The sequence below is a fragment of the Sycon ciliatum genome, chromosome 10 (genome assembly GCF_964019385.1).
Source record: "Sycon ciliatum chromosome 10, ocSycCili1.1, whole genome shotgun sequence".
NCBI classification, from domain to species: Eukaryota; Metazoa; Porifera; class Calcarea; order Leucosolenida; family Sycettidae; genus Sycon; species Sycon ciliatum.
The window spans coordinates 89831-105402 of record NC_088652.1 but is presented as its reverse complement, the minus strand read 5'-3'; the positions used below and the strand labels follow the sequence as shown (position 1 = coordinate 105402).

Below are 15572 nucleotides of genomic sequence, written 5' to 3'. Positions count from 1 at the left end.
TGCTGATGTCTGTCGGGTCTGTGGCACGCGCGGAGAAACAGTGGATCATATCGTTGCTTTTTGCCCAGCCCTGGCCAAAACATTATACATTAAAAGACATGACAGGCTGGTTAAGTTGGTGCATTGGGCGCTGTGCAAGCGGCATGGTCTGGTTCAGCCGGGAAACAACCCGTTGAAGCACAATCTGGTGCCCGTCATAGAAAACCATGACATGAAGCTCCTGTGGGAGCTCAATATCCCAACGGATACGCAAGTGCGTCATAACCGTCCGGATTTGGTGTTGCGGTCCAGCACACAGGTGCTACCGATGGATGTCCGCGTTCCCTTGGAACATAATGTGCCCACAAAATCGCCGAAAAAATAACAAAGTATGTTCCCCTTTGCCAAGAGCTGCGGCGCATCTGGCATGTGGATGATGCCCGCGTTGTGCCTCTGGTGGTTGGAGCGCTTAGTGGTCTGACTGGTGCGTCCCTTCGCACTTTGTGCTGGCATTGGCAAGCACTCTGCGCATCGAAAGGGCCCAGCAATGTGCTATCTTGGGCACACTGAACATCGTCAAGTCGGTCCTTGGCATGCGTCATTAGGCTCCTCACGATACGATTATAGTTAATCCATACAACCTTCCAATACCGCATTTGCTTTGGCACCCGTGAATGTGCAGCATGTCGGTTATCACAACCTGATTATCCTCTTGCCATTTTGGTATGTCATGGCTCTCATTTCTTTCTTTATTCCTGCACGTCTATCCCTGTTATGACGGTCATCACAACCTGATTAAACTCTAGCCGTTTCGGTGTGTTGTGGCTTTCATTTCTTCCTCCACCCCTATGCGTCTATCCCTGCTCTGGTATTCCATTCATGATTACTCTCTCCGTATCCGACTTTGTCCTGGCCTCCTCCATATTTCCGTGTATTTGTGTCCACCTCTCAGTTTCTGCCTCGCCTTTGGCTATTTTTGCTTTTGTTTACAATCCGCTTCGGTCTTCATTGCGTTGGCCATCCATCTAATTTTTTTCTTCTTCTTTTTTTCTTGCCTCAAACTATCATTACCCTTGGGTCTCTTTTGGCCCGGTGATGGGGTTCTTACCTCATGTCATCACAACGTGAGTGAAATAAAGCCAACTCCATAATATCAAGAGTACATAACCAAGAGAGTGCAACTCAACGATCCCCCAGGCCACTGCGGAATTTTTATGACATCAGTCTTTGGCGGCTGTTTGGCTCGATGATGCCATCATGTATAGCCAGAGATCAAAGTACAAAGAATTTGTACATTACAGCTACGGTAGTCGAAGCAGAACAACGGACGATGAATTGATGTGTCCTGAACCTGATGAACTCTCACCGTATCTACAAAAAATGCGCGGGAAAGCATACGCACTTGATCATACTTCAGCCAAAGAATGATGCAATGAAAAAATTCCGCCGTGGGTGAACCCATCGCAGCTCTAGATAGGAGTTGCACACTTTTGGTTATGTACTCTAGATAGGAGTTGCATACTCTACTTTTGGTTATGTACTCTAGATTGTATGGTTACCAATAACCCAGTGCTCTATGACACCGCTTCTCTAAGTGGAATGTATCGTGACACCTGCTCAGGTGCCTGTCAGTCTGCCTGCCTGTGTATCAGTGGGTATGCAGGCATTATCGGCTCTGTTACACGTTACCATAGCAACCTAGTTTGAGTATCTGCCAAACGGCATTATCCTTCCACGCTCTTTGCCCCCAAATCACTTCTTCTTTGCAGGCATGGTTGGCATGGAGACCTCGCTTACACTCCACCACTAACAGTGAACTGGGATGTGTGGAGATTCATAGCCAGAAAGGCACATCATCTGGTATGATATTATCGTATGTACTTCAAAGTACATGGATCAATTGTATCACATTATTAGTACAATTGGCACACTCAGTTACCTAGCGCTAATATGTAGTCTGTCGTGGTCACACATGCACTGAGGTTCGCTTCGGCGTCGAGGTTCTGCGACAGCGAGCCTGGTGTCGCTCCAGCGAAACCACGTGTGTATGGTCACACATACAAACAGGGCAAACTCCTACTTTGGCGGAAAATGAGAGTAAAGTGGACTGTGGTGCATACGGTACGGATAATAGACGAGGTCAATGACCACCTTAAGTACCTTGCACGCATTTTTGCTGCATGGACATCATACGCATACACATTTCTCGTAGCAAGTCCATATACAGCAGACCGTGGTGTTTTCCGCTGGAGCGAAACCGCAGAAGCGATAGTCTCGCTTCGAAAATTTTGGAGGAAGCGGATTGGAGTTTCCGCTGAAGCGGAAGTTCCGCTTTTCGCCGTTGTCATGGTATTTTTCGCTCCTGCGACGTCGCTTCAGCGGATCCGCTACTTTCGAGTGCATGTGTGACCGGGCCCTTATAATAATATCAGTACGTAAGGCACATTCCTTACATGCGTTGATCCATTCTACCCTGTTCACTGCGCCATATTAGGTTCCACAAACTTGGATAAGTGAGCCAAAGCGAATTTCTTCTTTGAGAATGTGATGCTATTCTCTCACGCACGCTGCAAAAGCGAACGGACACGCTTCACATGATCATTGAAAGTCGCGTCATCCACTAAACAGGCATCTTAATCTGTAGTCTGTACATACGCCACTTTCCTTATGTGTTGTGATTTATTCTACCAAGTTCGTGGAACATACTGTATAGCAGGAAATTTTCGGACGGAATTTATTTTCGTACGATTTCTTTTGCACTAAAATTAATTCCGTACTAAAATTTGTTCATGTGAAATTACGTACACTATACATGCATACTGCCTACGAACACGTGTATTTAGCATGCACTGATGCAGCACTGTACGAACATATAATCCGTACGAAAGGTCGAAATTCGGCTTTATCCGAAAATATTTCCGTCCGAAAATTTCCTGCTATACAGTAAGATCAAGCAAACATAAACACACTGAATACTTACAAGGCGGAGGTGCAGTGGTAGTGGGTCTTGGGTGAACTCTGTACAGAACAGGTATACTTAGTAGTGGAGAGTTGTGTGGAGACAGGGCAAACTCGTACAGGCCATCCTTGAACTGGACTGACTCATTGAACAGACTGTAACTACAGATGTTTGACTGGTTTGCATTAGTAAAATGAGTACACTCGATTTGGTGCGGCCTAAACCAGAGGCTTAAGTTGACCAGGAGGTTGCGCAGAGGGGCTGTGGGCACAAGGATATCATTTGCGCTGCCGTTCACGGTGATGAATTGTGAGTGATTCTTGGCCAGGTCTGCAGCAGCAGTGTCAGCTGTAGTACGAGAAAGAAAGAAAAAGGAAAGAGAGAGAGAGAGAGAGAGAGAGAGAGAGAGAGAGAGAGAGAGAGAGAGAGAGAGAGAGAGAGGGGGAGGGAGGGAGGGAGGGAGGGAGAGAGAGAGAGAGAGAGAGAGAGAGAGAGAGAGAGAGAGAGAGAGAGAGAGAGAGAGAGAGAGAGAGAGAGAAGAGAGAGAGAGAGAGAGAGAGAGAGAGAGAGAGAGAGAGAGAGAGAGAGAGGGGGGAGGGAGGGAGGGAGGGTGAGAGAGAGAGAGAGAGGTTGGTATCGTGAGGGTGATTGTTATTTAACATGGTTGGAGACACGATTTTAGCTCTCTGTACTGTTTGTCGCTTGCACTAAGGGTTCTTTCGGATCACACAATTGCGTTGACAGGATCACACAATTGCGTTGACAGGATCGACAAGACTAGAGAAAAACATGCATGGTCTTACCTTGCTGAAGGGATTCGGAAAATGTGTAGATGATCCGGCCAGCAGATCTGATGGCAAATCTCCCTTCAGATAAGGAGAGATTATCCAGCTGGTAAAGTGTATTCTGTGTGTACACACTGTCTACTTTCCACTCTGATTCTAACCAGCTAAACACAGTGATGTTTGAACTCACTGCTGCTTGTCCAGTAGAACTTAGTAGCTCGACAATGGATTCACCTGTACATAGGGAAGTGCAGCACATTACACTCAGTCATATCATGGTATGGTGAATTATCATAATAATAACCTACTAGTATTTAACATTCCATGTGAATTGCTATAAGGGTGGAAAAGGAGGGGGGTGGGGCGGGGGGAGTGGAGACTGGATGGTGAGATGGTGGTGGAGAGGGAGGGGGGGGGGGGGAGGGGGAGGGGGGAGGGGGGGGAGGGGGCATATCACATAGTATCCCGGCTAGGTAAAACCCCTTTCCTCTTAAGTGGTACGTCAGCACAGTCATCAACCAAACGCAAAAGGCCTCAATCCTAATTGACCCATCTATGTCTTCCCTGTGGCAGACAAGCTCCCAACCGGGTGTGAATGGCAATATATTCATACGACATTGGAGATGTAGGTGCAGGATCACCCCTGCCCGCACCACTATCTCAGCCTGAAGACAAATGGCAAACATCTTGCCAGTTGTTTCTGGCTATTCCTGACTATGGGACCATACCGACCAACACGATCACATACAGCATTCCAGCATGGTCAATGGTATGCCTGCCTTCACTTCACATTGCATCTACGGATGTGCCACTAACAGCATGCCAGTATGGTCAAGCCCTGCCTGCCATCACTTCACATTGCATCTGTAGCAAAGTTCTGCGCGCTTTATGGATTACTTGTGTTTGGCCTGGTTTACCATAGATTTTCAGGTTTTTTCCCTTTGCGTCACACTTGCTTTTGCGGAGGTGTACAGCACAGCGTACACCATGACTTTGTAACTCACGTTGTATTCCCGGATACAACCTTCTCATAAACGTGCCGCGCGTTTGTATGAACCTTGAACTCTGCGGTACAAACCAGTGCCGTACCGGCGTGCATTTGTACACACTGAGCTATCCGACTTGTTTAATTTTCTTCTCTGCCGTTGCCTTTCTGCTTCTTACCCACTCGATTGACAACAAGTACTCTATTTTCTAATCGTACAGCCTTGGTGTCGTGGGTGAATTGGTATAGTAATTGGAGCCGCTATCCTCCAAACATCTACGGATGTGCTAAGCAAGCAATACCCAAGAACTGTACAACACACAGCACTAACTGTAGCAATGGCGGCAGATCAGAACTGTACAAGATACGGCACTAACTGTAGCAATGGCGGCAGATCAGAACTGTACAGGACACAGCACTAACTGTAGCAATGGCGGCAGATCAGAACTGTACAAGATACGGCACTAACTGTAGCAATGGCGGCAGATCAGAACAGTACAAGACACAGCACTAACTGTAGCAATGGCGGCAGATCAGAACAGTACAAGACACAGCACTAACTGTAGCAATGGCGGCAGATCAGAATTGTACAAGACACAGCACTAACTGTAGCAATGGCGGCAGGTGAACACCCAACTTCACAACATGCCCATGCACAGAAAAAACAACAAATAATTCGGAAACAAACATCGCATTCAGCGTTGTACCGCCTCCGAAGCCCATGTCCTGGTCATCATGAAGTCTCATGAAAAGCTCCTCACCGTTCAGATAGCGGGGATGTCAGTGGGGAAGATATCACTTACATGTGTGTGCGGACGTCCTCAGATACCCGCGTTTACACACGCACCGGTCTTCATTAGGCACAACCACCAAGTTGTCGCTATGGTTGCAGTACCCTTTAACAATGAACACAGCAACGCGCACAGCAACGCGCACAGCAACGTGCACAGCATCTCACCTTCTCATAAACGTATCTCTTATCGGCGATGGGGCCATCGTGAGAATAAAGAATTAACAAAAAAAAACATTTCACAGCAGGAAAAACAGATCTAGTTTGTTTAATTGTCTGGACTAAGGATACCGGTACATGGTGGCGTTAATTGAGCATTTCCTGGATTGACAGAACGTGATCTTGCGCTATATACGCGCGTGATGATTAGGAATGAGCAAGATGAGCCGTACCATGGCAAACATGGAAGCCTACTCTAAAATCTGTTCCCTGGTCAAATAATAACCTTATTGCCATTTTCATACGATCCCAAGCATAAGCATAAGGCAGTGCCGGAAATTAGGTCTATCAATGCCCTATTCATATAAGCCAACGCCTCTATCCATGGGCATCTACAGTGAACAGTGTCGTGCAAAGCAGACCCTTTTCGAATACACATGCAGAGTCAATGACATTGTCTTATGCTATTCAATGGTATAGAATAGAACTGTTGAAATCGACCAGTCTATTTTTTGATGAAGTCCTGAGCAGAATTGATCACACACGTACATCTAGTACGCCACTTGATGCGAACATATCGGGGCACTTACAGGACACGCAGATTGTTGGACGTGGTACGGTGCAGGAGTCGTGATGTGTTGTGTTGGTTGATGGTTGGTAGATAGTGCAATGAGACCCATCAGTGATGTTGGTGTATACCGGTATGTAGCTGACATTGTTGTTACTCAAGACTTGCGATGTGTTCAGCAGTTGTGAGGCACAGCTGAGTTCCTGCCCGTCTGTAGACAATGGACGACCACCATATTGTTGATAGCACGTCTGGTTTGCATGATCTGCTGAGAATGAGATGCTATGGTATGTATACGTGCGTGAGTCACACACTATAGAAGCTGCTTGTGTATCTACAGCAACACAGACAAGAGTAGAACAGATATACAATTATGCCATCTCAGTATCACACGTTATGCAGAGTTATGATCAGTATCACACGTTATGCAGAGTGATGATCAGTATCATGCGGTATGCAGAGTTATGATGATGTCTAAAATGCCGAGGCACTGGCAAGAGATGTGCTACACACCTGTTATCTACGTGATCTATTCAAAAGAGCCGTATCAGTGAATAACAGCAAGAAGAGCCGTATCAGTGAATTATAGCAAGAAGAGCCGTATCAGTGAATAACAGCAAGAAGAGCCGTATCAGTGAATTATAGCAAGAAGAGCCGTATCAGTGAATAAAAGCAAGAAGAGCCGTATCAGTGAATAACTAGATAGAAAAAGAGATGATCAAAGAGTAATCCAGATGATGGAAAAGGCAAAGGAAAGGTAAGAACCTGGAAAGGATCGGTCCCGCACTACGGGGTAATTCCCATCGTGGCTAGGATAATTTTCAATTCACACTCCAAAGTAAGAAGTAGGACGACGTTTAAAAAAAAATGAAACAATAATTATTATCCTGCTGCACACATTTCTGTATCCGGGCCACTTCAACATGGATATGATTCACTCTTCCCAGTTCAAAGGAGATAGGTGAATTTGATTTGGGTACACAGTAACAGTTTCCTTGGACAAACTACTTGACTCAGTACCGAGAAGAATAAAAATGTCCTGAAATGAATTCCCGAAGCTATGCAAAAGACGTTGCTCTAATAGCGTCTGGCGCGAGCCAGGGTCCACATCGCTTTATTTTGTATCTATGTGTGTGTGTGTGTGTGTGTGTGTGTGTGTGTGTGTGTGTGTGTGTGTGTGTGTGTGTGTTTCTGTCGCTGGGCATGCCTGGCGCTATCCCGTACATCTCCCGCACCGCACCGTCAAAGACAGCTGGCCAGCATAAGTATGCGACGTGTATCGATGGAATGCGCGCAGGGTTATAGTGCGGCTTCGAATCCCATGTTGTGTTGAAATAACCGAAAAAATAATAGATTTATAAGCTTGCACCATAAAAGCAAGTAAAAGTAAATTATCGTGTCCGTTCCCGACATTGTAGACAGCAAGCTGTTTCGACCATAAAGGCGCCATCAGTACAGCTTTACGTACGCCGAGCTACCGAGAATGGCGCAAAGGTGGAACCACAGACGTTAACATAACTCGTTGCTCTAACACCAGAGTGCTGTAACTACGAAAAGTAGTGGGCAATGCGTGACGCAGCAGCACTAGAGCAGTCCACCGAGAGTGCTCAACAAGACTAATGTCGACGAGCGTAATTCCCTACGCCGTAGACAGCAAGCTGTTCTGGCCTATAAGCAAGCTGAGCTACTGGGCATGTCGCAAAGGTGGTACCACAGACATTCAGATATTTCGTTGCTCTAGCGTCAGAGTGCTGTAACTAAGAAAGTAGCGCCCCCCCCCCCCCCCCCCCGCCCCGACGCAGAATGCAGCAGCACTGCAGCAGCCTATCGAGAGTGCTCAACAAGACGAATGCCCAGGAGCGTAATTAACACGATACTATATTGCGCTATGATGCTAGCTTGTACATTTTCCATTTTTTCTAATATTATTATAACTAGCTGGGTACAATGTACATGTCTAGGAGTTATCTTTTCAGTTATGTATCTACTGGCGTGGACATGGAAATCCAGTCGATTGACCGGGGCCGGCGCCCTCAGCGTGTACAGAACGTTGCATGCAGTGAACAATCATGTTGATCTGATGCGACCAGCGCGCTGCAGCGCATAAATGCATGTGTTTACCGCTTATCCACGGCTGCATGGCCAGCGCCCTGGGGCCAGTACTCGTGCGACCGGATTTCCATGTCCATGACAGTATGTATGTTCATGAGCTAACGTTTTTACCTAGGTCAGTATGTGTGTTATTCGAAATTCGCATTGTTCGTCCGTAACAGAAGTCGAGACACGAATCGCAGATTTGTGCCAGGACAGTCATAAATTTACTACTCTGTACCGTCTGCAGACAATGTTGGTCGTGTCAACGTCATGCATATGCGAATTCTGTTTGCTAATGCTAATCCTTCTCATAACGTGAATTCCGTCACTAAGTTCGACTTCTCTTGGAGTGCGAACACGAACGCGAATTTTGTGTACTATCTACCCCCATTCCGCTAGGTGTGCTTTAACATACATTTCCATTCTACAACCTAGAAGGAGTCATCCGACATTATCGATAATTTGTACGGAACAAAACGTCTAGGTACGGCCCTGCCCCATCCACCCAAACCACTGAGCAAAAAAATATACTGACTCGACGGCTAGGAAAAGCTGACGGTACCAATCTTTTCCCCAGGTAACCAGTGGATCAATGAAATGCACTGATATGAGCTCTAAATTTCGAAACTTTCGAAAGCAGCCGCCCCAACCCCACGAGTAAATTGTACTTCAGGTGGCAGACTGTATGACCCTAAAATGCTTTCCGACGCCCCTGGTTAGGCTATCAATACGAATTCTTTTCAAAAGGAAGCTCTCCTCGATCCACCCGAATTTCAACGAAACCTTTTGGTTTCGGGTAAAAGATCCGAAATTATTGACGGCCCATAATGCTGTTAGGCCATCATTTTAATATCTATTTTTCGCATCGTCCGTGCGCATAGGTTGTGATTTTCCACTGTCGTTTGATACTAGTAATATTAATTGTTTCACTATCCAGTTGGCGCCACTAGCGCTGTCTTTTAAAGCGCTAATTGGTCTGCTTTGATCGCCAATTATTAGTTGGGGCCACTAGCACTATCTTTGAAAGCGCTATCTTGTCAATGCTCTGACCAGTCGCGACATGCTTGTTACCTTGGTAACCACCATGATGACCCACTTGAAAGGTAATGGTACGAAAGGCGTAGTCGAAACTATGATTATAACTTCTGTGCTTCGTGTGTTGATTTGCTTTCCTTCAACCAAGAATCTATTGATTTTTTCCGGAAAAAATCAAACATGCACATGTATATGTAGAGTGAATGTACGATCATGACAGTCATCATACACATGGACTGGTTGCATACGTCAAAGCAGTGAGTGTACGATCATGACAGTCATCATACACGTGGACTGGTTGCATACGTCAAAGCAGTGAGTGTACGATCATGACAGTCATCATACACGTGGACTGGTTGCATACGTCAAAGCAGTGAGTGTACGATCATGACAGTCATCATACACGTGGACTGGTTGCATACGTCAAAGCAGTGAGTGTACGATCATGACAGTCATCATACACGTGGACTGGTTGCATACGTCAAAGCAGTGAGTGTACGATCATGACAGTCATCATACACGTGGACTGGTTGCATACGTCAAAGCAGTGAGTGTACGATCATGAGAATCATCATACACGTGGACTGGTTGCATACGTCAAAGCAGGAATTCAGAGATGGCCTAAAGACCAGCGTTGGTAAATCATTTGTTCGGCAGCTGCGATCAGCACTCTATGATCTTACACCAGACCTCATCGAAGCATGGACACGAACGGTTGCCTTCTCTGTCCAAAGTGAATATTTACCGATAACCCAAATGTTGTGCTTCGATGTACGATTTTTCTCTCGAATGACTCATGCACGAGCTATTGCGCTATATACAGCGCTATACACCTTCGATGAGCCTTTTTATTTTTTGCAAGTGTATTTTATATTTTTTCACCTCTCTCATGTGATTCTGGAAGTTGAACTGATGCGAAACGTAGAAATAAAACACGGTGGCCTTAAAAGACAATAATTCTCTCACCAGCATTCCGTCCGCAGACGACTGAATATCTTAGATCACAACGGGTTTCCTCCAGCTCTAGTGGCTGCATTGCTCCTCCAAGAAACGCAACCGAGCAATTATCAACAGTGCGTTTGATGTTAACGAGGCCGTCTGATAACTGCAAGTTGTTTCCAACATCACGGTAGTGAAGTCCATCCAGCAATCTAGTGTAGCTGGTGTGGACTTCGTCAAGAACAAGCAACGGCAGTAAACTTGACTTGCATGTCGTGAGTTGGGGGAAGCTGACCAGGTGCCTGCCTTGACGCTGACAGAACTGCTCGGCCGGAACCCATGTCATTCTGGTGTTGGTGACGTATACCTGATCACCGCGGTCTCCACAATCAAACCACTTGTTCCCTGCATTAACACAAAGAACATTAACCTTATATCGTCAACACTCAATGTATGCAGAGAATTAGATACTTGAGAAAAGAAGAAGGACAAAATGTTACGAGTTATGACTAACTGTCCACCAACGTAATCAGATTTTATACAGTCAGCGAGTGCGACAACATTTTGTCCTTCTTTTTTCACAATTATATAATTGGCTCACCATCCGAGTTACAATTAGATACCCTCTACTTTTTACCTTGAATAGACTACTCCCCCGAAAAGATTGTCTGTTTTCGATGAAATGAGCTTGTGTTCAAGCCAGCTCGCGCCAAGTACATCGTTTCGTATTTAGTGTGTAGGTGTCCGCTCACGGCGGAGGAGAAGTAGACTTTTGCTCCTCAAACTGAAGCTAAAGAATTTGGTGGAGTCCTGCCAGCAGCTAGTCAACGGACTGTCGATAGCTCAGCTAGAGCCTAAACGGAATGTGGAAGCCAGCAATCCATGGCAAGGAAACGAAGATTAGCACGGCCATCAACTTTCTATACAAATACAAGCCAGGGACATCACATGGCAATGGAGGGGGGGGGGGGGGGGGGGCGCTCCGTGGGCGTCCCCGGGAAAAAAATTAGATTTTTCGGCCAACATGTACAGGAGCCGCAGAAGCTTCATCATCTCCGCAGACCCGAGGTTGTCGAAAACCCGCTGTTGTCTCAGTTCTGATTACAGGAGGTATTAGAGAGGTTCTGCATAACGTAATTACGTTAGTAAAAACCGTAGTCGATCTACGGATAGTCTTACGTAAACTGCATGCGCATCTGTGTTCCGCCATACAGAGTTTTCAAATCACGTAGCTGCCCTTGGCAACTCCGAACGCGGCAGTGTACGACCAGATCGACCTGGGGAGAGAGACATCAATTTGTACTTCCTCCGCGTCATTAAAATTGCCGCTTCGCACATCACAATATTAACTTGGCTCGTCTTAGTCAGACTGTCGGAATCGCTGTTTTCTGTGTTCGAACACTGGTGCAACCCTTCCTGCGCAATGTCTACTTGTTACTGAAGCCGTGGTGGTCTCGGACTTTGTCGGAGCTGTCTTCCGCACCAAGCAAATTCATCGCGCTCCGCACTATTCCGCCCCAGAGCGCATTTCGTTTTCTGGAGTTCGTGCCGTCCCACATCGTTCGAGTGGGCATTTATCAAGACTGCAAGCTCGGGTAAAAGAATCCTGGTATCTCTCCTGAGTACGAAATGCTGAAGTTGACGATGGCAAGAACAAAGTGGTCTCAAATTCCTAAAATGCGCTGCTTGTGGCGCATGTTGCTGCGCAGGCAGCAGGTCTGAAAACACTGACAAAATCAGCGAAGCGCTTGCCAAGGAAAGAAGGTTTGGAACTGCTTACCCTATCCCGCTGGAAGGTTGTTACAGTGTACTTGAAAAATGCTAGCTTGCCTTCATCGCCTGCCACCTGGAGGCATGGATCGCTTGAAAACGAAGTTTCTTGACCTGAATTTGAACGCGCGTCTTCTTCAGCGTATTCTTGAGTGCTGAAGGGTCTGCTTCAAACTCGGATGAAGATGTCGACCTTAGCTGCAAGTATGGCGAAGCGGGAGGCCACAAACTAAAGCTTGGTCCGTCGACAATGCTCTGCCTCAATTTCTAGCTGATTTCTTTGCCCTTCGAGTGGACAAAATAAATTCGAAAAATCGCTCTGGGAAGCGACAATTTTAATGACGGGGAGAAAGTACCCCAAACCATGTACGGACCAGCTACATTGTCAGAGCCCTATCTACATACTCTACGTAGACAACTTTCCGCATTAAAGTGGAGTGCAAACTCGCGAATCCACGGGTTTTTCCCGCCCACTAAAGTGAAGTTGCTCAACTTTACGTAGTGCGGAACCTCTCTATGATTGTCTTCCAGGAACATCAAAATTGTCTCCTTGTCTGTGCTATAGAATGCTCTCCCGCGTGAGGTCCGCATCATTACCCATCCACCTGAATTTAAGTTAGTCTGTGTGCCATATCTCATTCCCGCTCGTTCCTCATTCTTTCTTCCATTTGGCAAATGCTGGATTTTACACATTGTGTAATTGCTCAGCGTTATTTGCAAACTGATAACAGTAATAATGTGTGCCATACGCCTGTGGCGAGTAGCTCGATGTGCTGCACGGTCTTCTGCTCTCCCTCTCTGTACAGTTCATTAATTATCAGGTGGCAATACCGGTATATCGTATTCAAATCCCTCCCGTTTGTTCTCAACTTGTTAATAGGCACTTCCATAGCCGCTTCTTGGCCAACCCATCACGATCATTTTATTAGGTTGTAATCCTATTTGAATGTGCGAAGTACAGTTAAAGGGGAAGTTAAGGCAAAAATTAAAATTTCACCAGTTGTAGTCTTCGGGGTGCTGAGTCGAATGGTCTTGGTCCGAGGAAGCTGAGACGCTCCCTTTCTACTTGAATCCCAATCGAACTCACGCACTTCCACCAAAACTGGGTGACTGCGCCCTACGAGATGGGGATTTGTATGCAAAATGTCACTAAAAGCGCCATTTCGTTCTTATAAAAGCACGGATGACCGCGATTGGCCCATATGTTGTAGTCTTTTGGACGCTGAGTCGACTGGTTTTGGTCCGAAAAGGCTGCGATGCAGCGTTCGCCCCTAATTCCCAATCGAACATGGTTGAACAAGCGGTCACGTGCTCCTGCGTACACCAGTCACCTGGTCACCGTGCCTGCAGGCTATGCTCCCAACTCACCTTTCCTTCCATTGGCAGCTGGGTAGCTACTTGCAAACACATAGTTGCCATAGCTACCCACGGCCCCTGTTGCTATAGTGTTGCAAAAGAAGGATCCACGAGCGGGATTCGAACCCAGCACCCATCGTACCCCCCCCCCCCCCCCCCCGCGAGTAGGTACGGCATGGGGACACAGCCTGTTGGGGCGGGGGAGCAGTGTAGCAAGAAGGACCCATGAGTGTGTGTGATTCCGGGTAGCCTAATCGGTAGGGCACTGTCCCGGAAAGACAGGGGTGCTGGGTTCGAATCCCGCTCGTGGATCCTTCTTTTGACTACAATAGCTACCCACGGCCCCTGCTGCCATAGCTACCCACAGCCCCTGTTTGTTGCAAAAGAAGGGTCCACGAGCGGGATTCGAACCCAGCACCCCTGTCTTTCCGGGACAGTGCCCTACCGATTAGGCTATCCGGGATCACACACACTCATGGGTCCTTCTTGCTACACTGCTCCCCCGCCCCAACAGGCTGTGTCCCCTTGCCGTACCTACTCGTGGGAGGGGGGGGGGGGGTATAGTGTAGCAAGAAGGACCCATGAGTGTGTGTGATCCCCGGTAGCCTGATTGGTAGGGCACTGTCCCGGAAAGACAGGGGTGCTGGGTTCGAATCCCGCTCGTGGATCCTTTTTTTGCAACATGTTGAAGTAGCTACCCGTGGCCCGGGTTACCATAGTCACCCAAGGCCCCTTATCGTTGTCGACATTGCAATTGGATGGAATGACCAGGGCCACCGGCACTCTCACCCACACACACTGTAGTTAGCATTGTGACTGCAAGACTGAACCAGTAGCCAGTGCTCATGGCCGCAAGGCCAGCACCCTATGGCCCCTTGACTCAATGGATTGCAATGTCCAAAACAGTACATAGAGAGCGATTGTGTTTGCATCTGCAGGATTGCATTAGAGTTCTAGTATGAACTCATATCGTGGATTCGATTTCAGCATTGGAGCACGACGCTGACTGAAATATTGTAACTCCCGGACTTTCCAGGAAGATTACGATCGCACAGTAGAGAATAACCGCCGAATAACCGCCGTGGACATGGAATAACCGCCGTGGACATGGATATCCAGTCTATTGACTGGGGCCGGCGCCCTCAGCGCGTACAGAACTGTGCTTGACCAGCGCGCTGCAGCGCATAATACAAAGTCGTGCATGTGTGCACTGCTTACCCAGGGCTGCATGGCCAGCGTCCTGGGCCCACTACTGCACTAGATGTGCGACCAGATTTCCATGTCCACGACAGTACAACTCACTACTCATAATGCATGCAGAGGCATCTTACCAGATATTTTCTCCTCATTCGTGGCCGTACATGGCTTCACATATAACACGAACAAGAGAAGCTGATTCAGAATAATTGTGGACGTAACCAAGCGCCATCGCCGTTGACCATTTGCACGATTTGTAGTCACACGCTGCATTCTGAATTCTAGTACTTGCCGTACAGCTGTCACCACGGGCGCTTCCACTTCACCACCAATACTTTGCATCCTGAAGTGGCTCTAGTTCTAGCTCTCAACGAGGCTGCCCATGAGTCAATCGACTAGAACATGTTCGATTTGTTGGCCTGATCCAAAACTACCTGACACGACACACTGGCTCTTGCACTAGTCCCTACCGTCGCCGACAACCACCTGAGGTCCGTGGTTTGGAAAATAAGATTTTTGCCGAATCAGATGTTACCCAAACTCGGGCCAAAGGCAAAGGGTGACCAACAAGCAGCTGCTATCTCACTAGTGGTCGGTTCTGTCTCTGTCAGGCCTTCTCCTCTAGACTACTCTGTGTCTGTAGTCTACTAGAGACTGCTGTATTCTCTATCTTTCAAGATGAGACAATGTTCACTCGTCCTGCCAAACACTCCACCCGAACTAATTACTTCCGAAGTCGAACATTATTTTTTTGTTGTTGCATAACGTGCACTACATAGACCCTACGTATACATGACAGTACAGACACTTTTTTCATCTTCTTTTTCTTTGCTTGACTGTACAATTACAAACAGGTAAGCAGAACACACATGCACAGACAGTACAGTTTGACTTTGACTTTGAGAGTTGCGTGTTGTTCGCCCCTACACTGACTGGCTCAGGCCAGTCAGGGTGCA

At 47.1% G+C, this 15572-nt stretch overlaps 1 protein-coding gene across 2 annotated transcripts in view; it reads right to left on the bottom strand.

The window, feature by feature from the left end:
• The window catches only part of LOC135825955 (uncharacterized), a 39621-nt gene extending 24289 nt beyond the window's left edge, over nucleotides 1–15332 (bottom strand). For both annotated transcript variants that reach the window (XM_065338596.1, XM_065338597.1), the window contains exons 1-6: nucleotides 14751–15332; nucleotides 10321–10698; nucleotides 6248–6559; nucleotides 5512–5604; nucleotides 3742–3957; nucleotides 2960–3286 (exon numbers count right to left, since the gene is read on the bottom strand). In XM_065338596.1, coding sequence (XP_065194668.1) covers nucleotides 2960–3286; nucleotides 3742–3957; nucleotides 5512–5604; nucleotides 6248–6559; nucleotides 10321–10698; nucleotides 14751–14958 — 1534 coding nt within the window. In that variant the 5' untranslated portion in view covers nucleotides 14959–15332. The remainder of the gene's footprint in view (nucleotides 1–2959; nucleotides 3287–3741; nucleotides 3958–5511; nucleotides 5605–6247; nucleotides 6560–10320; nucleotides 10699–14750) is intronic.
• Between the last annotated feature and the right edge of the window lie 240 nt (nucleotides 15333–15572).